This window comes from Babylonia areolata, chromosome 3, assembly GCF_041734735.1.
Source record: "Babylonia areolata isolate BAREFJ2019XMU chromosome 3, ASM4173473v1, whole genome shotgun sequence".
Classification (NCBI taxonomy): domain Eukaryota; kingdom Metazoa; phylum Mollusca; class Gastropoda; order Neogastropoda; family Buccinidae; genus Babylonia; species Babylonia areolata.
Window position 1 is genome coordinate 18,181,430 of NC_134878.1, and position 27,089 is coordinate 18,208,518.

A 27,089-nucleotide genomic window follows, 5' to 3' on the forward strand; every position below is an offset into this window, starting at 1 on the left:
TATATGTGTGTGAAAATGCACAGAAAATCACTACGTCACATTCCTTTTCCATCGAAGCGGCCATACTAGGAGCCTCGTGGGAGAGAAAGATCTCTCATAACTGCAGGTCACTATATAGTTTTTACATTTAGTTTTGTTTTAATAGCTACTTGTGCTAAGTTCTGTGCTAATATGTCGACCTTCAAGCCATGGATTTCGTACTTATTTTCCACTAGCGTGTACTTGCTTTCTACTGAACGAAGATTAGTTGTGGGACTGACACTTGACTGTTTGGGCAGGTTTCGTGACGGTGCACGCCAAGTGTTTTCTTGATTTTAAGGAGACTAGATGGAAAAGTTCCATATAAATATTTGTGCCAGATCTGTGTAATTTACTTAGTTTGATGATCTATCCCTTACAACAGGATTGTAACATGGGCTATAATTGTAAAACTAAAAGAGATTACTGTGGCCTGCTAGTCACTGAGTGCGATTGGTTTGTTTGACATGTTTTCGAGAAGGCAACACTGGTTGAGGTTGTACGGTCGGTTGAACATTGACGGAATACAGTTTTCCTTCATCTTCAAATGAACTATATTAACGATTTTTCTTTGCTGGTTTAATATTTGAAACAGTTTGACTTTGGGTAACTCACTCACTGAACAAGGACTTTTTCTCCAGATCATTGACTGAGTCATGCATCTTCAGTTTGCCAGTGCACAGTAGTATGAATATATATGTAATAGTCATAGTCACTACCCGTCAACAATATCAGAAAGCACTGCTGTGTACCGTCTCATCACTGCTGTAAATGACCACGACACCCAGCAAGATGACTTGAGGAAACTAGAGGCCTGGGAAGATGAATGGGAGATGAAATTCCATCCCAAGAAATGCAGTGTCCTCACATGCGCCACGAGGAGAAACAGCAGTCCTCCAGAGTACCGTCTGCATGGTCACTGACTTGAGTATGTGGCAGCCACTAAATATCTTGGCGTCACACTCCAGTCCAATCTCTGCTTCACGAACCATATCAACAGCATGGTGACAAAGGCAAACAGGATACTCAGCTTTCTACGAAGGAACCTGAGGAAGGGTCAATCAGAATAAGGTCACTCGCCTACAAATCCCTGATACACCCTATCCTCAAATATGCCAGTACAGAATGGGACCCCACCGCCAGGAAAGAGGTAGACAAAATAAAAGGGGTCCAACTAAGAGCAGCACAATTTGCCCTTAATATTAATAAACACCAGAGGACAGTCAGTGTCACCGAACTGCTGCAGACACTGGAGTGGGAAACCCTGGAACGGCGTAGGAGGAGAGCCAGATTGGTCATGCTAGCAATACAAGATCAGCAAGGGCATGACCAAAGTCAAGTGCTCACACCAAAACATTTGACAGAATTCCCTGAAGAGCAGACATCAGGCTAAACTAGAGTTGAAAGGTGTGCTGGCTTAGTGGTTAGACTTACAGTTACACTTACACAAGTTACAGCTCTAGAATCTTGCCCAGGGCAAAATTGTTGGATGGAGGGTGATGATTTCTCTGATCTCCCTGGTTAACATAGATTGAGTGCATACATGGAAAATGTACTCAGTGTCAGCAGTAGGTGAATTATTTTTTTATGATATATATCTGAAAATGCCCAGCATTAATCAGCCATGGTAGTCATAACTTATAAGTAAATTGGTGTTGGTCATGTCTAAAGATCACTAATGAAGACCAAGTCTCCACTTAATTTCACATACACCAGCAGTGACTGAGGGGAAATTCGCTCTTATCACTTAAGAGTTTTCCTTTCAAAATTGACTTTGTCTTCAAGCAGAACCATGCAGATGAAACTTAGATTGCCTCTTGATTGGATCAAATCAAATTCTGTACATGTTGCTCATTAATGTAATAGAACAGCTGACTGTAAAGGAGCTCTTTCGGGGCTGTGTTAATTACATATAGACAGATGCTATTCCCCTGATGGTCAGCCAAGCCAGTAGGTCTAATGCCTTTTCCGTCCAAAGTCAGGAGAAATGCATTATCAGGTTGCCAATTCTGTTGACTGTTTCATTAGCTTCTGTTACAGGCTTAGGTGGGAATCAAAACCATTGGAATTGGATTACAAGTCCATCATGGTTAACACTATGCTATGGGCTAGATTATTTAGATAATTCTCCAACAGTTTAAATCAATTGATTTTTTTTTTTTTTTTTTTTTTTTTTTTTTTTTTTTCCCCCATTAATCAGCATGCTAGGAAATGCCACTGCATGATTTCCATGCATATTTTTCACCAAACAAACAGGTCAGTATTACAAACGATTATTCCAAAGACTGGCAATTTCCTCATCCTGGCCTTGTTCGTAGTTGCCACAGTTTTACGGTACTCACATGGACAACATATGTTTTACTCTGACATATAGCATCACAAAAAAAGTTAGAAGGCAGTATGAAAGTTAAAATTCAGTGTGACTGGTAGAACTGGCTCCTTCAATAAGCTGATCAGCTGCATTTTTATGATGCATTTGATTTGAGCCATTGAGGGAGTGGCATTTCCAAGAAGGGGTTGACCTGACAATTGAGAGGATTGCCACTGCATTAGATATGTGGTTTATGTACATGAATATTATTGGAAACTTTGCTCAGTTATGATGTAGAGCAGGTGGTACTGGTATATTTTGTATGTTAACTTGTTTTATTTCAATAAGTGTAATTTAGTCTCTTCAGTCTTCTGCAACTCATTCTGGTGCTGGGCACATAATTTTCTGTTTGTAGGCATGGGAGAAAATCAGGGAATCTACCAGAAGAAACGGAATCCCCACCAAATGAAAATTTAATAGAAATGTCTTACCTTGATGATAGTGAAACTGAAAGTACTGAAACATTTTATTGTTTGTGTGTGTGTTTTTGTGTTGTTGTTTGTTTGTTTTTTTTGGGGGGGGGTTGGTGTGTTTTTTGTTGTTGGTTTTTTTTGTTTCTCTCTCTCTCTCTCTCTCTCTCTCTCTCTCTCTCTCTCTCTCTCTCTCTCTCTGTGTGTGTGTGTGTGTTTACGTGGCATGTCAGTAGCCTTGTGTATTTCATCTGGATATGTCTGATGAATAGATTTTTTTTAATCTCTTCTAAACTTACACTTGCAAAGAATAAACTCTTACTCTTATAAAGAATAAACGTCTTAAAATTCTTATTGATAACAGTATATTCAATACAGTGAATAAAACCCAGCACTTTTTTAAAAACTATTTTATAGTTTTCACTTCTGTCATTCCATGACACAGTAGCAGGACTGAAATTAGATGAGAAATGTGCAGTCGTTAAATAGAACAGAGAATTTTGTCTGATTAGATGAGAAATGTGCAGTTGTTAGAACAGTGAATTTTTTTAATTTGATAGATTGATTTTTCTTTTGCCCACAGATGCCCATAATGAATCCAGAAAAGTTGAAGCAGTTGCAAGCTAAAGCTGACCAAGTCCGAATTGGTGGCAAGGTAAGGGCCAAACAAGCACAGCTATATCAAGTATGCACAAGTACTCCCATTGGCATGTGCACACACACACACTACACATACACTCTCTCTCACATGCTGAAATAGTGTATACACGTGCTGATATTCACAGAGTATGTCTGTAGGAACACCTGGATTTGGAGACCTTATAACTCGGCCAGCTTAGATCAGTGAACGATTTGTTATAGAATTTCTTCAGACAAGTTTATTTTTTATTGTATGAATTAGTTATTATATATCATCTTTTTTTTCTTTTCATTTGTTTTCTTTTTACTCATTCCACTATTTCATTATCATTAGGTGTTGACTTGGAAGTTATTCAAACATATTCAGTTAGGTGACAGCCCCAAGATACATGTTTATCTTGCTTATTTGTGTTGGTTTCAGTATTTAATGTCACATAAGCCAATGTAAGTTGTAATTTTCAGGGTTCCGCAAGAAGAAAGAAGAAGGTCATCCATAGAACAGCCACCACAGATGACAAAAAGTTGCAGAGTTCATTGAAAAAGCTGTCTGTGAACTCAATACCTGGGATTGAAGAGGTTTGTATACTCTCTGTCGTCACTTAACTTTTAAAACAAAAACTAAATAATCATGTGAAAAAGTCTTAAGATTCTATTGGAAGAATGTTAGGGGGGTTGAATTATCAACAGAACCAGTAAAATCAACATTTTTATGATGGGTTCTGTTACATTGGTTAAAGTTTTGTATTGTTTTTGTATATCTTTGATGTAATGTCCTTAACTTTTGTGTCATGTGAACTTGTTAGTATATTAAGATGAGATTTTAGATTGTAAAAGACTGTTCTGTTCAGGTTTTCTATTTGTAACATTTTAAGAAAAATTGCTGTGAATATTGTGTTAATATAAAACAGTTCAGCCAGATGTGGCGCTATTTGGTTGTTTTTTTTTTTTAACTTATCCAGAAAGAAACAACACATAATTAGAACACTTAGTAGTTGAGGATATTTTCCAGGTTAACATGATCAAAGAGGATGGCCAAGTCATCCATTTCAACAATCCCAAAGTTCAGGCATCTCTTGCTGCAAATACGTTTGCCATCACCGGCCATGCTGAGATGAAGCGTAAGTATGAAACATGAAATAGCTGCAGTGTTCCCTATTACTTCTTAGGCATGTTTGTGGTTTAATTTTACTTTTATATTCTCTGCAGAGTTCAATACATATTTCCCACTACAGTCTTAGACATTCAAGTCGTCTTCTACTTCTTTCTTTTTGTAGCTAGTTAAAATTTTCCCACAGCATCATCTGTAAGATGTGATATGTCACCAGCATGCTGTCTTATCTTTGAAATGACCAGCATTTAGTTGTGGAGATGATCAGTAGCCATTCTGTTTCTCTTTACATTCATCAGTACATTATGGGAAATACTGAGCTATGCCCTTCATATCATCTGCTTCTTGTTTTGATGGGATACATTTATTACATTGTGAAACATGATTGGCACTGATAAAAGTTGACTGGTTTGAAATATATTGAAGGCTGTTAACGGAAAGAAAAAAAAAAAGAAAGAATATTGAAATATTGAACTTGAGAACTTTGGTTGGTGTCTTAGCCATTAGATTTGATAAAGCTGAAAATATCACATTACCATTTTCTGAAGACTGTTCCATTGACGTTTTGTTTTTGTCATCTTTTCACAAAGTTTCATTGATACATAGTGGTCTTTGGATTATGCATTCCAGCTTAGGTTATTTTGCTTCCAAAAATTGTGACAGTTGTGGCATTTGTCTAACTGTATTAAAATTCTTTTGTCAACAGTGTTCTTGTTTTGAAATTAGAATGCATTGTTTTACAGAAATCGCTGAGATGTTGCCAGGTATTTTGAACCAGCTGGGCACAGAGAGCCTAAGCAGCTTACGAAAGCTGGCATCCACAGTTGCCAATGGTAATGTTTCTTTTTGATCTACTCTTCTCCCTGTGTGGGAATTTTAAATTTTACTCCATTCAGTATCCAAGGTAAACGGGATATTTTCACACAGAATCTTATATTTTCATATTCAAAACACAGAAACAGTGCTTTTGTTAATTAGTGTGAGGGAGTTTTATTTACTTATCGAAGCCTGGATTTAAATCATTGAAATATATCTTTTGGAAAAGATTTCTGATTTAAACAACAGAACTGAACACTGTTTTGTTTGTTGTTGTTTTTTTTGTTGTTTTTTTTTTTGGTCAATGTCAACATTTGGTTATAGGTGAACCACTGATAGGCATGGCAAATGACTCCTGTCTTTTATTTACAGCTGCTGGTGATTCCTCCAAGCAGAGCTCTGGGGACATTGATGATGATGATGAAGTACCAGGTGAGTCATTCCCTGAAAGATTAATTTGTCATAGAGTTTTGTGTGTTTACTAGGGTTTCTTTTGTGTGTTTTTTTTTTAATTTTTGAGTGGAGGGTGGGTATTGCAGTGCATAGTGTTTGCATATACTTTTTCCTCCCATAAATTTCTCCTCTGAACAGTATAAACATTATTGATGCTACCATTTTATGAACTGAGCAAGTAATCCATTTCTGGAGTCAGTTGCATCTACAGTTTTTGTTTATATTGACAGGATGTATTAAAGGGCTTTGCCAGCTGTTGCATTGCATGTTTACTGTTCAAAAATAAATAAATAGATAAATAAAAAGAAGAAAAAAAAAGATACAGCATCAAGAGATGTGGAAATGGTTGCTGTTTTTAATACTTTTTGGAACCCAGATTTTACCTTTCTTTTTTTTCTTTTCTTTTTTTCTTCGCTTTTTTGTGGTCAAGTCAGCAGTCTGATATGCGCCAAGCATAAATTCCTCAGAAAGAGAGATAGGCTTTTCTTTTTAGTTTTTTTTTTTTTAGACCGCAGTGTTACAGTTTCTTGTCCATAATTGACTGGTATAATGTCTTGTGGTCTGTTGCAGAGTTGGTTGGCAACTTTGATGAGGCATCCAAAGGAGAGGGGGTTTGAGAGGTGGTTCTAAAGGCAGCGTCATCATTCAGCCACTCATGGTCAACGTCCTGCAGACTTTATGCCACCATCAGCAGGACTGTCTGTTGCATCATCCGTTCCACCATATTTCTGCTTACGATCAACTTTTCCTTTGTATATTGTCATTGTATCATTTGGACTGCCAATAATACAGGTCTTATGAAATTCCCTCTTTTTGATTGTGCTTTGTTTGTTCTGTTGCTAAGGTTTGTGCCATTGCATGTCTGTGAGCTGCAATGATAGTGCCCCAGGTTCTTTGAAGGCCAAATAATGTAATGCTCTGTTAAAATGTGATAGTACAACAATTGATACAAGCACTCACTTCTGTACTTAAAGTGTACAGAAGAACAAAATTTTAAAAAAAATTCAGTTTTTCCCTGCACAAGGAAACGAATCAGACCTTGATAATGAAGGTAGCCTGCCAAAACTACTTACCAAATTTTCACCTTCTCTTGTGGTATCTGATATAAGTAGTTTCTACAGGCCATAAGCTTATAACATTCTGATGACTCATGATTTTGATTGATTTTCAAAGATACTGGTGGCATTTATTACAGTCTTTCAAATAACGGACTGAGCCTATTTCTGTGAAATCCATTCTGTGCTGGATATCCACTTGATGATCAACAGCACTCAGCCATTTCTTGTTCCTTGTCCTGCTAAATCAGCCTGCTGAGGAATAAGCTGGGCCTTGCATTTACAGATTTGTTCCAATGTTTCTTTTTGTGGGATGCTGTTTTTGGCCATTTCAGGATGGGCAAGTGTGGCACTCCCATCTTATCAGACTGACACTTCGGAATGCAGTTCTGACTGCTAATACTTTTGTTATGTCAAAGGCAATCTGAATCGGATGAACAAGAAAAACTTGGTCTTCAAAGCTTAAAATGTTTGAAATAGATAAATTTCCAAAGCAGCTATCACGATATTGAACTAATTTCTAAAACAAAGTTACAGTATAATACAAAGTTCAGATGTGTTTTTCTCAAAATGTCCCAAAACAAGATGGCAAGTTTTGACTGTTAACCTTCATTATGTTGTGGTAGTGAAGAAGTACAGCTTCCCCTGCTTAGGTGCGGGATGAAACTGAAGACGAGCTCTTCTTTTTTTTCTCTCAAGAAATGTCACAAAATGTGCAATCTAAAGTGTGCAAGTCTTTGTTTTTTTTTCTTCCATATAACTGTCCACCATATTCATTCAACTGTGCATTCCTGAATCTCTTAGATTATATTGACCATCTAATAATTGATCATTACCATCTGTTGTCGAGTGGAAAATACCTGAAGACACTGGAAGCAAAGCTCATGTCTCATATGATTGTGGCTAAAGTTTGTAACATGCAGTCTATTTGGAATCTATATTTTTTCTGTCAAATTGAATACTTAGGTTAATATAAAGACCAGTGCAATAATTCACTGTTCAGTTTTATGATGATAAACTGTGAGCAAGTGTTCATAACATACAATAAAGATAAGAATTATCAAATTATGTTTATTTGTAATTTATTTGAATGAATTGGTAGCATTCATCCCCTTTAAGATTGAAGTGACTAATTTCTTCCATTACAGTGTGTTAAATGTGCTTAAGATTTCATTCTCTCATGTCTTCATTCAGCTTCATGAAATTTTTGTTAAAAATAATTTTCTTTTGAAAATGAAAGAAATATGCTGCATTTGTTTGATTTTGAAAAATATAGCTCAGTTTTTTCATTGATCAATCTACATCCATTTCCTATTTTTTAAAAACAACAACAACAAAAACTCACATTTTTTCAATGAATTGGTGTTATTCTATGCTGATTTTTTTAATGTTTTATTTCAAAGCGTACTGTTAATTTAAACTGTCCATTAGTGCCGAAAGAGCCTTCATCATCTGGCACTGGCTCTTTCATTCAGCAACTGGAAATCCCCTTTTTTTTTCTTTTTCTTTACAGTGACCAGTAAGAAACAGTATGGGGCATCTTTGCTTTGCAAATGCTTTAAACAAACAAAAATCTGACGGCAGTAATGAAGATACCAATGGAACAAAAAAACGGACTTAAACACACAGGTGAAAATAACCTCTAAAGTTTCAGAGGGCTTAAGTCTTCACTAGCAAGCATGAGGCAGCCCTGATAATGTTAATCTGCAAAGGTTTAATACTTGAAACCTCAATGTGTATTGAAAGGAAGAATGTTAAACCACAAGAATGTTTATGCCGTGGAAATGCATCCTTAACCTGTGATTTATCATTTTTGGCATTGTGGTAGAAATTTGCCACAAGTGCTTTTGTCTTGAGAACTGTATCTAAAATATGGCCATTTTTCCTCAGTGATTAATACTGGATATAGTTTTAAATCTGAATTTCTTTCCACACATGGTGCAAGTTATTTTATATATAAAGGACTGCAACTGGCACTGACAGATTGGTCAGAATTGACTTAGTGATCTTATTTTACCAATTGATACCATTTTATTTTCTTTGCAGACGTGTTAACTGAGAACTAGACAACTATTAGTAACAATGTAGGCTTTAGTGAGTTTGAAGTTGGACACTGCTATAATGGAAAATCTTTGAGATGATGAACGTTCCATTTTCCGAATCTTGCATTCATTAGAGAATGGCCTTAACAACACCAGTTGAATTTTTTTTTTTTTATCAAACCTTTTACGTCGACTCTGATCAGTCTTCCTCAGTCTGCTTCATGGAAAGGAAAAGGAACATATGTATATATATTGAGGAAATATATTAAAACTTTGTACCCCATCAGTGCAGCTGTTCTGTAGACCAGCCCTACAACAGTTGAGTGCACTGTCGAAGCCACACTGAATACACAAAACACACACACACATCTTTTTATTAATTATGCAATCCCCTTGAAACAACAGAAAATAACATAGATTTTACAGGCAATATGCTAAAAGCACCAAGCGAAAAAACTGACGGCAAGTGAAACCTATATACCAAATGCAATGTGTACACTGTCCAAAGGGACCAACCTGGTGGTACAGTTATATCCATACCTGGGGCATAACTTGCGTCAGTGACTTACATATTGCATAGCTGCTAACTTGGACTAAATTTTTTCCACTCAGGATGCGGTTGGGGGATGGAATAATTTTTAAGATTAACAGGTATCGGGTATCCCATCAGGTTTAAAACTGAAATCAGTTGAGCAAAAACTCACATAAACCAAGTGATTCAAGCTGTGATGTAAGTGAACGACGCCCAGACCAGTTAGACATGGACTGATTTGCCCAAGTAGCTGGCATGTACACTCGAACCACAATTTTGAGGTGACACCTCATAGGTTAGAATAGGTGTTTCCTGTGAAACTTCATCAGTTAGAGTAGTCATTTAAGGTGTCATTTCAATTACCATTGTCATACAGTAAGTCCTCATCCACCCCTTGCCTCTCCTGAATGATTGTTGTAGATGGTTGGCAGCTATGACATTTATGAAATATTTTCTAAGATGGAATTTGAACTACAAACAGCACATATAGTTTTCCTTTTATACACTTAGTTTTTATGTGTGGTTGGATAAATTTATGCAAACATCTTTATATGCAAAGAAAATGTAAAACACATGCAGATTTTCCATTCAGACCAGTTGCAGAATTTTTTTCTGTATATCTGATAAATAAAAATAAAAACCAGACATGATGTCATCGTGCTACAACACAACAAGGAATGAGCGACATTACTGGACAAATAAAAAGAACAAATTACATTGTTACAGACTAACACAACACTGGAAAAAAAGTTGTGCAATCCATTCTGAACAGTATTAGGATAAAAAAAAAAAAAAAATTTTAAATACTGTCCAGCACGATCCTGAACATGTGTTAAAAGCATAGATCTACACAACATTATTGCCATGTACAACTGACCTCACTGTTTACATTTCTCATCATCAAAGTGTTTGAGAAACACATACTTGCTCAACAAATTCTTTCAGTGTGAATTAAATCCTGTGCTAGAAACAGACCCATTTTGTTATACAAAATATATTTCCCCTCTTCACAAAGGCACAAGTCAGGGAAACTCCATTACTGAAAGAGGAGACAACTCGTACATACCCTCTGCCTCATGATGACGTGTGAAATAGGTAAGTGCTAACTTGAACCAAGGAGAAATGGTATGACCTTTAACAGTCTTTGCAACATACTTAAAGTACAAGATAGAATAAAAATTCATCCTGGTCAGAATATTCCAACAACTTACATGTGTTCATATCTAAAACTATCGACCTGTCCAGGGTATGCAGAGTTGAGGAAGAATATTCTTCAGAAGGTCAAGAATGGAAAAAAAATTAAGGTGGACTGCCATGGACATTGTCAAGACAATGGAGTTACTAGGCAGCTGGATGAAACTGAAGAACTACACACTGGAGCCACTGCTGTATTTTGCACTATGATGAAGCATTACAAAAGGGATAAGTAGCCAAATATACTAAATTCTACAGATAAATGCTTCCATACATACATATATGAAATTGTGCAAATACCCCTCATTGAAAAAAGAAGTCCATGTGTGTGTGTGTGTGCATTTGTATGCTGGTGTCAATGTGAGTAAGTTTACTTTGCATGGCCCATTTTTGTTCTTATTTTGTTTCGATCATTTGCCCTCTACATATCTTTCACTTTACCAAGTGTTATTTTCTAAAGTCTTTTTCTCTTCTTTTGTTAACATTTTACATGAACTTAGGATAGGCTCTCAAGGCCTGACCAGCATGTTGGGTTAATGCCAAGTTCAGGCATCAGACTGTTCATTCATTTTTTGTTTCTTTTAACAGTGGCTCCTCCTTCAAACTGAAACCAAGAAAAAAATGTTGTACATGCTACACATTACATACAGCTGCACTGCTCACTCTGCTGTTCAGGCTTACTTCTGAGATTTTGTTGTTCGAAACTGTTCTGAGCTGTAGTAACAAAACAAGTTATTCATGGTACACATCAACAAATTTTTTTGTTGTTTTTTTGGACAGAAATGTATGTGCCTCATTTTTTGTCTGCTTTTATGTATATTATACAAATTTGATTTTTCTATAATTATGAACATACGACCCTGTCTATATTATTTCCTGCTGAAAGTCAGTCGGATCACACCAGTTTTCACATGTTAAATCCACCAGCTTTCCTACAATCTTCCCTGCCAAAGTTAGATTTCTTCTCTCTTAACCTGGTCATCCCTCAGACCAACAGGCATATACAAAGTGACAATCAACTGTTCTGAGCTGTAGTAACCTCAATATTACAAAACAAGTAATTCACTGTACACATCAACAACACTTCAACCAACACAGCAGTCATGTTCACTGTACAGTGTGTCATGTCAATGTCATGCATTGCTTTGTGATATGCCTCTCCAGCTGGCAGAAGATATGTTGTAATGGACCAGCAACATCTTGTGAGAACTACCGATCTGCTCCTTCTGAGTTGTAAAGATCTTCAGATTCAAACTTGAGGTCTTCCAAGTGGTCATTGATCTGCTGAACAATGCCTTGTAACCTGGAATGAAGTTCAAATCACTGTTTAAAGACAAACGACAAAACTAATCCAAAACATTAGTTAAATGATATCCTGTCACCATTTATTACAGAATACTGAAATGGTCAGAGCAGTTCAAAACACCATAGTATTCTGGCTAGAAGGCACATCAGATTGAAAGGCAAACCTATCACAGTATACCACTGAACGAAACAAGAACAAATGGCCAGTACTCTGTAAACCTATAAACCTAAATTCATGACCTCACAGAGCTTATGATATGTACTAATCTAGCAATCTGAAGCTGGAAAGACGATAGGCTTTTTCTTTGGAAAGCCAGAACATATTTATCTTCAAAGTATTTGAGTCAGTGAACAAAGAAATGTAATGAAATAATTGTTTATGGTTTTTCTGTCAATTTATTCTTTATTTATATTTTATCAACTTACTCTCACAAACTTACCCTGACATATGACACCAACAACATGAAGATTTAGGTCTAAACTAGATCACCACCAACCAGTCCACAAACTCCTACTCAAGCTAAACTTATCAACCACCCCAAAACAACATCTTAGTGTTTCATGTACCAACCATTTTTCTTTCTTTTTTTTTCCCCTCAAAGTTTTGATTTATTGATCAGAAGCTGGAACACGACAAACCGGGCAAGAATGTCACAATCAGAATGAAAATAAACTAAGCATTACAGTTTGTTTTTGATTTTTTAACCTATCCTGGAGAAACTTAAAACCAAAACAGATGTCATTATCACTAAAGTAATTCTAAATCATCTATGGATTATTACTTACTTTTCTTTGAGTTCAGTAACTTGCTGTTTGAAACACTCACAGTCAGGATCTTCTGAAAGTCCTTGACGCTTCAGCTGCAGCTCCACTGTCTGTCAAATAAGCATTTCACAGTAATCATTGTATTTTTTGTTCTTTTGTTCTGATCTTTTTTTAATAATGACATAATGATGAGCACTGGAATTAAACATTATTTGGAAATTGGTCCCAAATGAAAAAAAGCATCTCTTTAAAAAAAATAAATAAAAGGTACATGTTCAGATTCAAATATCCAACACACATTTTTACATGAACACCAACCAACAATCTTTTTATCAACCAACACCTTTATCACTCTGAAACAGTCAATGGTTCTAAATCGACTGATCAAAATTTGCCTCAAATCCAAGGGCAGTGCATTAAGTCTGCAGTCTGCATGAATAATGTAAACAGTCGCTCTCATGCAGTGTGGATGATGTCAACAAGAATTCCCTGTTTTAACTATACACATGGTAACAAATACTCACAATATTCCCACATGGCAAATAATTAGGTTAGCATCACAAAAAAAACTCCCTTCTCTTTTAACTACATGTACACACAAGATAACACACACTTGCAGATATCTTTCCTTGTCATTTTAGTTATTACATAAAACTAAAAGAGATAACTTCATCAAACATGAAAAGTCAAGAGACAAATCACACAAGTTTTACATCAAATGATAGTGCATTATCATCTCTAATAATTACTCATTTACTGACACTGCACACCACTTTTATACTTCATTTTTCACTTTTCCTGAACTGCTTAACCTCAAATAGAAGGAATCCCACACTCTGTGTAAATGTTTCAAGTCTGGTTGTACACAGATCCTTTAGTTCCAACAATATTCTCTGTTCAAAAAAGGAATCCTGAATCTCTGGCTCTCTGACACTGACAGACTGGCAGACACAACGAATAACAAAATGGGCATTTAAGAGTCGCTGCTCTTTTCTGAAAAGAAAAAAAAAAAAAAATTTGAAGAGGATAAAAACATTGAAATTTGACTCAAAGAAACAGTGTCCCATCTTATCTATGTATCTTTACAATAAAAATCATAAGGGCTTACATGTTCCAGTTTCTCTTTCTCTGCCAGCTGGACCTTCTCAAGAACATCAGCAATACGACTCATTTGATGGATGTCTTTGAACTGTTGCTGAATGCTCAGTACCTCCTCAGAAATGGTCTTGAAGCTCTGTGTGATCTCATGAACCAAGCTTCGATACAGTTCAAAATTGTAGTTGGGGGCTCCCTCAAGATATGCGCTGAAACCGCTGGAAAAACAAAAAAAGCAAATAAAATAATGTGACTGCTAGTAATCATGGTTTGATCATTGTTAATCATCTGCATTTTTGAAAAGTCTAAATCTTTCTAGATAGATATGTTAAAACTCTGAGATAAGCTGCCATGGATTTTTCTCCTCATATTGTCTTTAGTTAGTATCACTGGTATATGAATGCAGTCTCCTAATATATTATTACATTACCCTGTAAAGATAAAAGCAATGTTAAAACTCAGAGATAACTGCCACGGTTTTTCTCCCTATATAAATATGTTACCCTGTAAATTATAAACTTCTATGCCTGTGGCTGTGTCAGTGAACCCTTTGGCACATCCTTAACTTTTCATTGCAATCTTCAAACAATAAATATCATTACTACTAGCATAGTTAGCAGTAGTCACTGTGATTGGTTTTGCTGCTGTATTGGTATTCTAAATTTTGTTGCATTTATTCAGTCCTTTATCATAAACATCACCTCTCCAAAAAGCGATATGCTTCCACTCGCTCCTCCTGTAGAACATAGAAACGCTTCAGCACAGATAAAGGGCTGGCAGTTTCTTCACCATCCTCTGCCTCAGCCATGGTGAAGAGATGTGTTGAAAGCAGCAGTCTGATTGTAAAGCAAAAAGCATCACAATATAGTCTGACTGTAAAACCAACAAAGCCAACAAGACCCTGGGCTTTCAAAAGCGCAACCTCCTAATAGTAAAGTAGAAGACAAAGGAAACTGTGTACAAAGCCCTTGTTTGACCTATCCTCGAGTACAAAACCTCTGTGTGGGACCCCTAGGTAGCCAGTGCTGTCCAGGTCATCGAAAATGTCCAGCACTGAGCAGCAAGATGGGTTACCAACCAACATCGACAGATGTTTTTTTATGTGTCACCTCCATCCCTAGCAACCCCAACTGGCACCCCCTACACGTCTGACGGGGAAATAAAAGCTCGCCTGGAGATGTTTTATAAATTCCACCATGTTCTCATCTCCATAAACTCAGTCTGCCTACCAAAACCATCAGACAGCAGGCCAAGCTCCAGAAAACACCCGCAGCAACGACATCCCTGCCAGCTGGACACAGGACAGATGTCTTTCTTCCCTTGCACCACCCCGGAATGGAGCACACTGTTCCAGGAGGTTGTTGCAGCTGAGTCACTGGACTGCTTCAAGTCCAGACTGGCCTCCTGCCTGTGACCCAATAGAGTAGATTTAACACACACCCCTATCCCCCAACACTTCTGTTCAGTTAACCCCACTCTGCCTCGCCATCACCCACCCACCTCCTTTTTTTCACCCCATTGATAAGTAGTATCATGGAAGGCTAAGGCTGTGCTGACTGGGAGTATTCCCAGGGACCACTTTGGTAGCTGGATTGGCCTAGCTGGAGACATGAACACATCAGTGGACTGCATCCCATCTCCTCTATCAACTAATAGCAGATCCCTTGGCAGCCCTGCTGAATTGCGCCCAACAGCAACCCCCCACAAAACAACAGTTTTCATCAACATACTGGTGCTGGTCGTCAGGTGGAAGAAGATGATCATACTATTGACTTTGTCAATACTAAATAGTTTATTGTCTGACAATCAAGACACTGTCACCCTACTCTTTTCCCTTTCAATTCACCTGAGTAAAAATCGATAGAGAGATTCCTGTTTCATTGCTCTTTGATATGCATATGTTATGGTCTTTTTAACCTGCATACTGTCGGCCGTTTCCAAACAAAACATTTAAAAAGTAATGAAAAATAAATGTACACCTCTCAACTATGCCTGCTGCTAAAAACGAAAATTATATTTGACCATTATACAGATAAATCTGGTATGTTCAGTTTACTTTAAAAGCTGTACTACCATCTTGATCAAAATATCTAATTTGTCATACAATACGAATCGTTAATATACAATAATTTAGAAATAAGCACATGTACCCAGGTCCTCTAAAAGCTTTGGTCAAGTTGGGTCAATCTGCTAATCTGGTCAGAGTGATTTCCCTTCATTGACTCCTCATCGACTTTTTGCAGACGATAGCAAGCAAAACCAGTAGCGGTTTCTTTATGTCAACTATGTCGTCATATAAACAGGAGCACGAAAAGTTTGTGAGTGGTCATAATGGAACAACCGTGACGGAGGTGGCACTGATGACTATTGCTCCATGCGCATGTCTTCTGCACAGAGATATTTTGCTCCTTGTTTATGGATTATACAGCATGCCATTCTGGTACGTTGGGAGAATGAGGTTACCTGTTTGGCATGTTTCAACATGGACTCTAATATCTGACTGTAGTATATTAGTGTGTATGGTTTTAAGTATGCAAGTGTAGATGTACACATTCACACGCACACACACACACACACACACGTGCGCGCGCGCGCGCACGCACGCACGCACACACACACTAATCCACCTTAAACTGTTTTCATACATAAAGTAAAACTAAAAGAAGATGTGACTGTGGAAAGCCCTAAATCCAATGTCAGTGTTTCAGCTTCAGTGCATGGAAATATAAAGCCTGATATCAGTCACATATACAAGCTCAGGTTTTGTCCATTGAGAACATTAATTTACATTTACATAGCCACACAGTTGTGTAGCATTCAGTCTTGCAGATGGGCACTGAAAATCAGAGAAGTCCAGTGGGTAAAATATGCTTGTCATTCACATTTTAAGGAGCAAACGTTACTGTATATAAGTTTATTGTTTGTTTTGATGATTTATATTGTTTGTTGTATTGATGCATTTGATAATTTATAATGTTCAGCATTCCTAAGTGATTCATCTGATTTTGGTCAGGCCAAGGGTGATCTTTGACTTCTCCATCATCATTGTGCCAGCCATCTTGATGAACACTGTGCTGAGTCACGTCACCACCACAGCCTGTCTCGTTCTGTTCATCAGTGCAGCCACCTGCTGCCTTCTTGCACTGTTGTCCACAGACAGATCCAGCATTGGCAGAGACCTGTCTCACATCATTACCATGGAGATGGAACCCCAGAGACCCTTTTTGAATTACACCAGATCTCTGATGAACGTGAGCACAGCCATTGTCATTCTGGGAGTGGATTTTGCTGTGTTTCCACGGCGGTTTGCAAAGACGGAGACATTTGGAACTGGATACATGGACATCGGCGTTGGCTGTTTTGTTATAAGTAATGCACTCGTTTCCCCAGAAGCCAGAGGGAAAAGTCAGCTTTGCCAGTGAGTTGGAGTTTGATTACATTTACAGAACTTCTAAGTAATATTGATAATGTTGTTAAACATTTCTATAGTCCATGTACTCAAAGAAAAGGTATTCATCCAAGATTTGTTTTCATCTACTTCATTCCATTACACAACCAACATCAACTTCCTGATGATTCTTGTCAAGGTTTCATGATGCTTGATGTAGTGGTTATTTCTGTTTTTATAAATTAGCAAACTCTGACATGGACTGAACAATCTTTAACATACATACTGAATATTCTGCATGTGTATACATGTGTACACAAAGGGGATTCAGCCACTTGCAGGTCTGCACGTCTGTTGATTGAAGAGATACAAAAAATCTTAACCCAAAACCCACCAGACGCTGCTATATGAGATTAAACTCAGGACCCTCAGAATCAGATTGAAAGTCCAGTGCTCTAACACCTCATTATGGTGCCTGTTTTCTCCACAATTTTGTATTGTTGACTCCAAATTAAGCTAAGTATTAATCATATCAACAAAGGGTGGAATTCAAGAAAACTTGTTCAATCTATGGAACTTTGGAAGGGGTCACTCATTTGCAATTCAGTTATTCTGTGATGAAAGAAGAGTGGATTGTGTTCCCTGTTTTAGATTCTGCTCAACACAAAAAGCAGAAACATTATCCCATTATCCCCTGCAGAGCATGTTCCAAATAACTGATCAAAGCAGAATCAGCAGACTAATCATTTCTTTTTTGTGTGGATTTACATAATACTTTTATTCGTATAAGCATATTGTATATAAAGTGCCCACTGAAAATAAAATATTCATTTTGGCTTCCAAATCAGTCAGTTTAGATTTCAATTAGCTTTGTTTGAACTGGTTTCTTTGGGTTTGTTCTACAGTTGCCATTACTTGTGTGTGTGTTTATATGTGTGTGTATGCATTTTTGTTTATGTGTGTGGTTGTGGGTGTTTGTGTGTGTGTACAGTCTGTGTGTGTGTGTGTGTGTGTGTGTGTGTGTTTTGATTTTCTACATTCAGACTTTTTTTTTTTTAATGTGTGTCTGTGTGTGTTCTTTTCTTTTTTCTTTTCTCAGATCATTGAAAGAGTTCCTACAGAGAGTCACCAAGTCATTGAAGTCATCCTCACCTCTTCTTGTCTTTGGACTGGGTCGTCTTCTAGCTGTTAAAGGGACAGACTACCATGAGCATGTGTCAGAGTACGGGGTGCACTGGAACTTCTTCTTCACACTTGCTGTTGTCAAGGTATATGCGTACTGTAAAACACCTCTGAACTATATTTAATTTGTACAATATTGTAACTGGCTAGACAGGTAAGATAAATAAATAATCAACAACAAAAGCAAGAAAAACAACGACAACAACATGTGTGTGATATCTGCCATCCCTGAAGGTGCTTTAATGGCAGAATTTATTCAGAACAACAGTTACTGTGTGGCTTCAGAGATACTCTTCCCCTCCACCCAACCTCCATCCCCACAACTCATTATTTTTCACTGTCTTTCTTGTTTTCTGATGATCATTCATGATCATCTGTGGAACATCATGCATTGTGTATTCAAAGATCATTTTAACTAAAAGTATTATTTTACATAAATGTTATCATGCAAACGACTAAAGAAATGTTTGCACACCCTACATATTATTGATAGAATAATGAACGCATTCACTATTTATGTTACTGAAAGATGAATGAATAATTCCATTAAATGTATACATGTTACTGAAAGATCAATGAACACATGAACCATTTAGAATGGTTGGTTTACATCTTGACTATCAGTATCAGTAGTTCAAGGAGACATCACTGCGTTCAGACAAATCTGTATACACTACACCACATCTGTCAAGCAGATTCCTGACCAGCAGCGTAACTCAAAGCACTTTGTCAGGCCTTGAGAAAAAAATATATTGACTAATGTAGTAACAATAAACATAACTATATATATAATACATACATACATACATAGATGGATAGACATATGGATAGATAGATATACATATATATGGCACAGTACTGGTACATATGAATATGACTTTACCAACTTGAATTTAATTCATAATTCAGTTCCCATAAAGTTATAAAAAAAAAAACTCATGAAAAATGAGTGTGGTTCCGTTAAGCGTGATCCTTTCATTTATGATTTTCTGCTATTGCATATACACAATCACATGTTTTTGCACATCTACTTCAGTACTTAATTCTGTTGATAAACATCTATTTTTCATCATGCTATTTCAGCTGCACATCTACTTAGTTCCATTGATAATCATCTCTTTATCATCATGCTATTTCAGTTGATTTTTTTTTTTTTTTTTTGTCTGTCTTTTTGTCCACAGCTGTTGTCCACAGTGGCGCTGTGCCTGTGTCCTGTGAAACTTAGCTGTGCCCTGGCCGTGGCGATAATGTCTGTGTACCAGTATGCCCTGTCTCACAAGGGGCTGGCTGACTACATTCTGCACGGGGTGGACGGGCAGGGTAGTCGACAGGGCCTGCTGGATGCCAACAGAGAGGGGGTCCTGTCCTCCCTGGGCTACATGGCTCTCTACCTCATCGGGGTGCAGCTTGGCAGCCTCTTGTTCAGCAAGAAGTGAGTGGAGGAAAGGATTAGAGAGATTGTCTGTGTGTGTGAGTGTGTGTGTGTTTGAGTGTCTGTGTGTGTGTGTGTGTGTGTGCGTGTGTGTGAGAGAGAGAGAGTGTGTGTGTGTGTGTGTGAGAGAGAGAGAGTGTGAGCGTGTGTGTGTGTGTGAGAGAGAGAGAGAGAGAGAACACAAGACAATATTCTTTATTTTTTTAATCCAGTCATCAACCTGAACAGTGTCTACACTACACAGTACTAAATAAGATCTTGAGTATGGTGTGAATAAAAAAAAAAAATTAAAAGACATATGGGAGGAAAAAAGCCATTAACCCTTTTTCTGCCAGGAAAATAAGATTTAAGTGAAATCTATTTGCCAGGGTTTTTTCCCAAAAAACGGGTATAAATTTTCCAAAAATTATGTGCTCTTTGTTATTGGAGAAAGACCCATAAAAGTATATATTTTCTGAAAGGTAAATGAATAAAGAACACAAAACACATGATGTTTTCCCATTTTATATATGTTGTTTTGAAATCAGTGGGGGTTTTTTTGTCACATTTTCAACTTGTTCATTACTAACATTAGTCAGGTTATCTGCACTAAAATATCATATTTTCTGGACAAATGGATATCTGCATACACAAAATCATACAAGAACAACCACGATAAAAAAATTAAAAAAAAGAATAAAAAGAGATGGATATACAATGCATTGTGACTTCTCCAAGTGATAATGTGGATGAGAGGCCACACCCCCTCAGTCTATACCCCCTCCTCTTCACCCCTCTCACAGGTCACTTTATCCAGTTCTCATCAGACCGCGTTGGCTGAGTGCCAAGAAAATCACTCACACTGCTAATAATTCAGTCACTTTCTGTCGCCTGCTAAGGTTTGTACAGCCGGCATCACTCACTGATAGTCATATCTTGGCCACTCTCTTGATTGCTCCCTTTATTTTCTATCAAATCGTCCTATAAATGTTCATTACTGTCTTCTTCGAGTTTACGCTTCAATTCTTTCTGAGCATCAGCAAAAGAAAGCAGTCTTGGTTGATTTAGTTCGCTACGATTGCATGTCTTGAGCACGGCATCAGTCCGACATTTTGTTGAGCAAGCGAGGAGAGGAGCCAGGCAAACACTGGGACTGTAACCCAACCAAAACGTTCAAATAAAGGACTGCCTCATGACGTAGATGGGGTTTCTAGCTATGAATAGAATCCAGAAAGATTCCCCAAGCTAAAGCTACCAGCATTTTTGTCAACGAACTGAACGCAAAGCAGGGAAAAGTCAGAATATTTCGATGACGAGTTATCTCGTCATTGTGGCAGCGAAGCGTACATGCTTGCCATGACGAGTTATCTCGTCATATAGGCAGCCTAGGGGTTAAACACTCTCACACACACACATAAACAAACACACAGTCATGAGCGCAGTGTTAATAAAATACATGGGAAAAAGAACCAAAAAAAGGGACACACATACAAACACACACACACACATGCACATGCACATGCACAGATACAGATATGGATACAGTTAAATCATGTATAGGTTACTGCCCCTCTTGATGTGTTGTTCATGAACAATCATGAAACATATTGCCATTTCAACATCAATAAGCAGCCTACCATCACTTCCAGAAGGAACAGCAATACATCGAAATTTGAATGTTTTGTACAAAGAGATTGATAGGTTTGAAAGAGAGAGCATGTTTGTGCACACCAATTATGTGCATTTTGTTTTTCAGTCCTATAAGAACAGGAAGAAGTTATGGAAATATACTTTAAAAAAAAAAGATAACTTGGGGGTGGGGGAATAAGCAAGACAGAGCTGAATCTGTTGTATGCAGATTAATGTCTGCAGAGGAAATGTGAAGTGTTTTTAGATCAGTTAATTACTTTAATGTCTAAACTTTGCTTTCAGATATGTCATAAGAAAGGAAAATATGTCAAAACCTGTTTTGAGAAAGAATACATTTAGAAAAGTATACGCTTTGTTTGATTTTCGCTGCTTGTGATCAGTGTGCAGACGTTCAGAGAGTGGGTGAGGAAGTTGTGGGTGCTGGTGGTGATATCACTGGGGGGCTACGTGTGTCAGTCACTGGTGTCGTCCTTGATGCAACCCACCTCCCGACGCATGGCCAATCTGGCCTTTGTCTTTTGGATTGTGAGTGCAACACTTGCCCTCATTGCAAAATTCATTGGTATTTTTACATGTTTGCACAATAGGCATGCATGTATGCATGCACACACACATGCATGCATGCACACTCGAACAAACATGCACACATGTGCACGTACACACACACTCATACACGCAATGTGCACACACACATGCACTCACTCACGCGCACTTGCGCGCGTGCACACACACACACACACACACACACACACAAGTCCAACAATTACAAATTAAATAAGAATTCATGCTCACTTCCTTGTATGATGAATATTCTTCTGCTTGTTCTTTGTGTATCTGTCATGACCAGTGAAATGAATACATTAAGCAGAGCTGTGCCCCCCTCCCCCTCCCCCCCCCCCACCCCCCCATGCACCCCCCCACCCCCATGCACCCCCCACCCCACACCAAAAAAGAAGAAAAACCAAAAGCAAGAGTTTATTTAAAAAAACTCAAGCTTGCAGTGTTTGATTAACCGTCTTGCATTCACCCCAGTCACATTCAAACACAAGGAAGACTAGGCTCTATGAAATATGTGAATACAAGAGAGTTAAGCACACCACAACTGCTTACAGCATAGTTTGTATTTGCAGGTTGGCCTGAGTGTTCAAGTGATGTGGTCTTGCCTCGCTGTTGATCTTATTTCCACGGCTTTGTCAGCTCTATACTTTGCACACCGCAAGAAAACCGACTTACCAAAAGAAGGTAATTCACATTCAGTCTGCATGTGCACCCGTGTTCCATGTGTAAGCTTGAATGTGTTCACATGATTATGAATGTGTCTGTAAATGTTTTTTATTTCTGTGCATGTATTGTATATAAGGTGTTCTTTTCTTTTTTTTCCTTTGCAGCCATTTGATCAGTTCATTTACCCCTTCCATTTTTATGCTGTTTTTTGTGTGTTTAATATCTCCCCAATTTCGTGTTTTGTAAATTGATTGTATATCTCCTTGTATATACAGGCCATGAGACTGATGAAAATAACATTAGAAATTATGTTCTTTCTTCTTCTTTTTTTCTTCTTTTTTTTTCTTCTTTTTTTTCAGATAGACTTTCACATTAATGGGTGATGTGATTGTTTAAACCCTGAGCCTAAGCTTTGTTTTCATAACTGGGTGATGAGATTATTCATATCTAAGTGTAAGCTTTGTTTACATGATTGGGTGATAAGATTGTTTATGTCTAAGCTTTAGCTTTGTTTACATGATTGGGTGATAAGATTGTTTATGTCTAAGCGTAAGCTTTGTTTACATGATTGGGTGATAAGATTGTTTATGTCTAAGCTTAAGCTTTGTTTACATGATTGAGTGATAAGATTGTTTATGTCTAAGGGTAAGCTTTGTTTACATGATTGGGTGATAAGATTGTAAGCTTTGTTTACATGATTGAGTGATAAGATTGTTTATGTCCAAGGGTGAGCTTTGTTTACATAATTGGGTGATAAGACTGTAAGCTTTGTTTACATGATTGGGTGATAAGATTGTTTATATCTAAGGGTAAGCTTTGTTTACATGATTGGGTGATAAGATTGTTTATATCTAAGGGTAAGCTTTGTTTACATGATTGTGTGATAAGATTGTAAGCTTTGTTTACATGATTGGGTGATAAGATTGTTTATATCTAAGGGTAAGCTTTGTTTACATGATTGGGTGATAAGATTGTTTATATCTAAGGGTAAGCTTTGTGTACATGATTGAGTCATAAGATTGTTTATGTCTGAGGGTAAGCTTTGTGTACATGATTGGGTGATAAGATTGTTTATGTCTAAGGGTAAGCTTTGTTTACATGATTGTGTGATAAGATTGTAAGCTTTGTTTACATGATTGGATAATAAGATAGTTTATGTCTAAGGGTGAGCTTTGTTTACATGATTGGGTGATAAGATTGTAAGCTTTGTTTACATGATTGGGTGATAAGATTGTTTATATCTAAGGGTAAGCTTTGTTTACATGATTGGGTGATAAAATTGTTTATATCTAAGGGTAAGCTTTGTTTACATGATTGGGTGATAAAATTGTTTATATCTAAGGGTAAGCTTTTTCTCCCCATTGCTATCTTCATATGATCCAGAATATGACACATAGTGCTGTTTTTGTTTGTGGCAGAGAAGCAAATGCTGTCTGACCAAAAAATGAGAAGTGAAGTGCCGTGTCTGCTAAAAGCGGTCAACACCAATGGTCTGTTCTACTTTCTCTTGGCCAATATACTGACCGGTCTCATCAACATGGCCATCCCCACACTCTATGCGTCGGCCACCGTGGCTGTGGCCATTCTGTTGGCCTACACCTTCTTTTTGTCTGTGGTGATTGTGTACATGGATAAGAAGAAGATATACACCAGGTTCTGGTAGCATAGTGTACAGTCAGTTTCAGTGGTTGTTGGTATTTTGTTCTGATTGGTGTGAGTGTGTGTGTGTGTGTGTTTGTGCACGTGATTGTACTTCTGCTTGCTGATGTTTCTTGCTTTGATTTTAATATGTGTGGGTGTGTGTATAGAATTATTTGTTTTGATTTGAATGCTTATGTGTCTGTCGAGAGTGACAAAGAGATTTTGTTTATCTAACAATTTTTCTTTTAAAATATTTTACTCATGAGATGTGTCTTGAGCATAATTGTATTTTGATCAGTGAAAGGTGCAGTAGAAATGTACTGTATCATCATCATCATTAGTAGTAGTAGTAGTAGTAGTAGTAGTAACAGTATATGAATTGTCTTTTTTACTTGATTGCTTGTTATGTTGCATTCTGGGCAAGAGAAGAGAAATGGAGGTTAAGATTGAGTTTATTTTCAGGAACATAATGCACATGTACAAGAAGAAAATCTTTGGTATTCTGATATAAATGTGGACAAGAATGGTATTAAGTGTTGTCAGGAAAGGACATCATTTGAAGCATTACAGATTGACGAAAAGAAATAATTGATCTTTTGCAGTCTGCTCCATTTATAATGGAACAGATTCTGCCAAAGATTACTTCCTTTTGGTCATGTGATTGGTAGAAATGGGAGACATATAACAAAATTAGTAGTTGTCTTTATTGTTCACTTGTGGGAGAGGCAAACAAGATGGTTTGTCATTATGTGAGTTAATGTGAATGTTGTTATTATCATTACTATCATTATTGTTGTTGTCATTGTTATTATTCTCATTATTATTATTGTTGATTTTTGCCCAGTATATATGTCGGTGTGTGTGCATATGCTCAGTTTAGTTCAGTTGCTTTATTTAATGTTTCTCCACCATCAGTGATACTAAGAAGACCAAAAAGATTAAAAGGCAGCTGCAATATGAACAATGAATGGATCATAGAAAACAGTTTCTTTTTTTAAATTCACCCTTATTATATCTTTCCATAAGTCCATGTGGATTTTGGAAAGGCCAAGAAGAGATGTTAAAACAGTAATTTTCCTTGGAGGTGCATGCAATACCTCGAGATTATTCAACATTCCTCTGTTTAATCTTCTAATGTATCTTAAGCAATACGGTAACTCATATGACATTTCGTCTTTTCCTTTTGTAAAGATTATTTTCCATGTGTGTGTGTGTGTGTGTGTGTGTGCCTATCTGTCTGTCTGTCTGTATCTGTCTGTCTCTGTTTATGTCTGCCTCTCTGTCTATGTTATATCATGCCATGTTATGTTGAAGAACAAAAGATGCGCATAACTATGACCAATGAAAATGCTGTTTGTTTTCCTCTTAATATTGCATGCTCCTCCTGTTCTTTTTACATAAAAAAAAAACAAAAAAAACAAAAAAACACACAACAAATTTGTTATTATGAATGTAGGAACCTGTTCAGACTGCACAGAGGAACTTTAACAAAATATTCATATCCTTATTCATTGTTGTATCATATGTATTATATTGCTTTTGGGTGAGCAGCTCACTTACCTTCCTTGCTTGTTAATTGTAATTTATAATGCCTTATATTTGGAATTAACAAAACAGTCTTGGTAGCATGAATACAGGCTCAGGACAATCCATTGACTGTATACTCTGGTATGAGTGTATAGAATTGTCCTGATGCAAGTTAACACATTTTTACACAGATTGAATGCTCCGTACCTGTAGTGGCTGTACAGATATGTTTGCTCAGTACCTGTACAAGATAGAAAACAAAAAAAGTTTCTTTACATTAACTGTCATATTTTTACTGTCCATTTAGGAGGGTTAAATAGCGCTGTTTTTTTTGTAATTTTCTAATAAAATACATACATTTTATAACAAAACACAAACAATAAACTGAATTAAAGAAACATGACAAGGATTGGAAACAATGAATAAGGATGGGCAACACAAACTGTTCACATGACACATTGAATCACCATGTAAACATAATATACTGGCACAAAGTTTCTTTTTTATTTTCTGTTAATTATTTCTTGTGCATAAACTGCAGAATAATTAGACTTAAATCTAAGTTAAACAAAGGAATACATGGTTGCCAAGACATGTCGAACTGATTTTTCAGAGTCTGCTGACAGATATCTCTTTGCACTGTGAATATTATTATTAATACAGTAGTAAATGTTTTCAGGGAGTGGTGCCATAATTTACATTTGTAAAATAAAATGAATAACATTGCTGTTTTCTTTTGTTTGTTTTTCTTTTTTTCTTTCTTTTTTTTAAGTATATGAAATTTGATGAAATATAATTATTATTGTTGGTATCTGTTCATCCCAGCCTTTCTCTTTTTTTATATGAAACAGCTGAACAGCTAGAAGTGCCAGGAAAACTTTATTTCCAATTGTTACCAATTACCAGTTATTCGTTGCTCGAAAACAGTTGAAACATATTTGTTTTTAAATATTTCCCCTACCAACTGCCCCTGTACCCTATTAAATATCCTGTCTAATTTTTTCTTTTCTTTTCGAGTGTTTGTAAAGAGCATCTGTTGTTAATTCAAATATTTTTTTCATGCATTCCTGACGAAAAACCATATTGTACACAATGGAGTATAATGGTGCCCAAGACAAATTCCTTGATCAACAACTTGTGCGTAAGAGTGTGTGTGCGTGTGTGCGCGCGCGCATGTATGTGTTTGCATGCATATTCTTGATAGCCTGCAAGAAGTTTGTGTTTGAGCAGATGTGTTTTATTGCAAAACATGTTTTAAGTGAT

General features: G+C 37.0%; 3 protein-coding genes across 3 annotated transcripts; 2 read left to right on the top strand and 1 right to left on the bottom strand.

The window, feature by feature from the left end:
* The first annotated feature begins 24 nt into the window (after window positions 1-24).
* LOC143279799 (transcription factor BTF3 homolog 4-like) lies at window positions 25-6,622 on the top strand. Its single transcript, XM_076583976.1, has 7 exons — window positions 25-106; window positions 3,383-3,454; window positions 3,901-4,014; window positions 4,448-4,556; window positions 5,290-5,379; window positions 5,735-5,794; window positions 6,386-6,622. Exons 2-7 carry the CDS (start codon window positions 3,383-3,385, stop codon window positions 6,430-6,432), a joined length of 492 nt encoding a protein of 163 aa, XP_076440091.1. The 5' UTR covers window positions 25-106; the 3' UTR covers window positions 6,433-6,622.
* Window positions 6,623-10,712: 4,090 nt separating this feature from the next.
* On the bottom strand, window positions 10,713-16,003 carry LOC143279798 (required for excision 1-B domain-containing protein-like). Its single transcript, XM_076583975.1, has 5 exons — window positions 15,954-16,003; window positions 14,505-14,639; window positions 13,817-14,021; window positions 12,730-12,818; window positions 10,713-11,941 (listed from the first exon to the last, which is right to left on the bottom strand). The coding sequence occupies exons 2-5, from the start codon at window positions 14,609-14,611 to the stop codon at window positions 11,848-11,850; spliced, it is 495 nt and encodes a 164-aa protein (XP_076440090.1). The 5' UTR covers window positions 14,612-14,639; window positions 15,954-16,003; the 3' UTR covers window positions 10,713-11,847.
* A 31-nt stretch (window positions 16,004-16,034) lies between these two features.
* On the top strand, window positions 16,035-26,552 carry LOC143279800 (glucosaminyl-phosphatidylinositol-acyltransferase PIGW-like). Its single transcript, XM_076583977.1, has 7 exons — window positions 16,035-16,243; window positions 16,817-17,221; window positions 18,291-18,459; window positions 19,555-19,805; window positions 21,815-21,959; window positions 22,565-22,676; window positions 24,077-26,552. Exons 1-7 carry the CDS (start codon window positions 16,080-16,082, stop codon window positions 24,319-24,321), a joined length of 1,491 nt encoding a protein of 496 aa, XP_076440092.1. The 5' UTR covers window positions 16,035-16,079; the 3' UTR covers window positions 24,322-26,552.
* The last annotated feature ends 537 nt before the right edge of the window (window positions 26,553-27,089 follow it).

Bases quoted from the DNA above. Each gene is read 5' to 3' on its own strand.
- LOC143279799 (XM_076583976.1), top strand. From the start codon at position 3,383: ATGCCCATAATGAATCCAGAAAAGTTGAAGCAGTTGCAAGCTAAAGCT. The intron at 3,455-3,900 runs GTAAGGGCCAAA...TGTAATTTTCAG, and splicing joins AAGTCCGAATTGGTGGCAAG to GGTTCCGCAAGAAGAAAGAA. The intron at 4,557-5,289 runs GTAAGTATGAAA...ATTGTTTTACAG, and splicing joins CGGCCATGCTGAGATGAAGC to AAATCGCTGAGATGTTGCCA.
- LOC143279798 (XM_076583975.1), bottom strand. From the start codon at position 14,611: ATGGCTGAGGCAGAGGATGGTGAAGAAACTGCCAGCCCTTTATCTGTG. The intron at 12,819-13,816 runs GTAAGCCCTTAT...CTTATTTGACAG, and splicing joins AGAAAGAGAAACTGGAACAT to ACAGTGGAGCTGCAGCTGAA. The intron at 11,942-12,729 runs GTAAGTAATAAT...ACTTCATTCCAG, and splicing joins GTTACTGAACTCAAAGAAAA to GTTACAAGGCATTGTTCAGC.
- LOC143279800 (XM_076583977.1), top strand. From the start codon at position 16,080: ATGTCAACTATGTCGTCATATAAACAGGAGCACGAAAAGTTTGTGAGT. The intron at 16,244-16,816 runs GTACGTTGGGAG...GATTTTGGTCAG, and splicing joins TTATACAGCATGCCATTCTG to GCCAAGGGTGATCTTTGACT. The intron at 17,222-18,290 runs GTGAGTTGGAGT...TTCTTTTCTCAG, and splicing joins GGGAAAAGTCAGCTTTGCCA to ATCATTGAAAGAGTTCCTAC.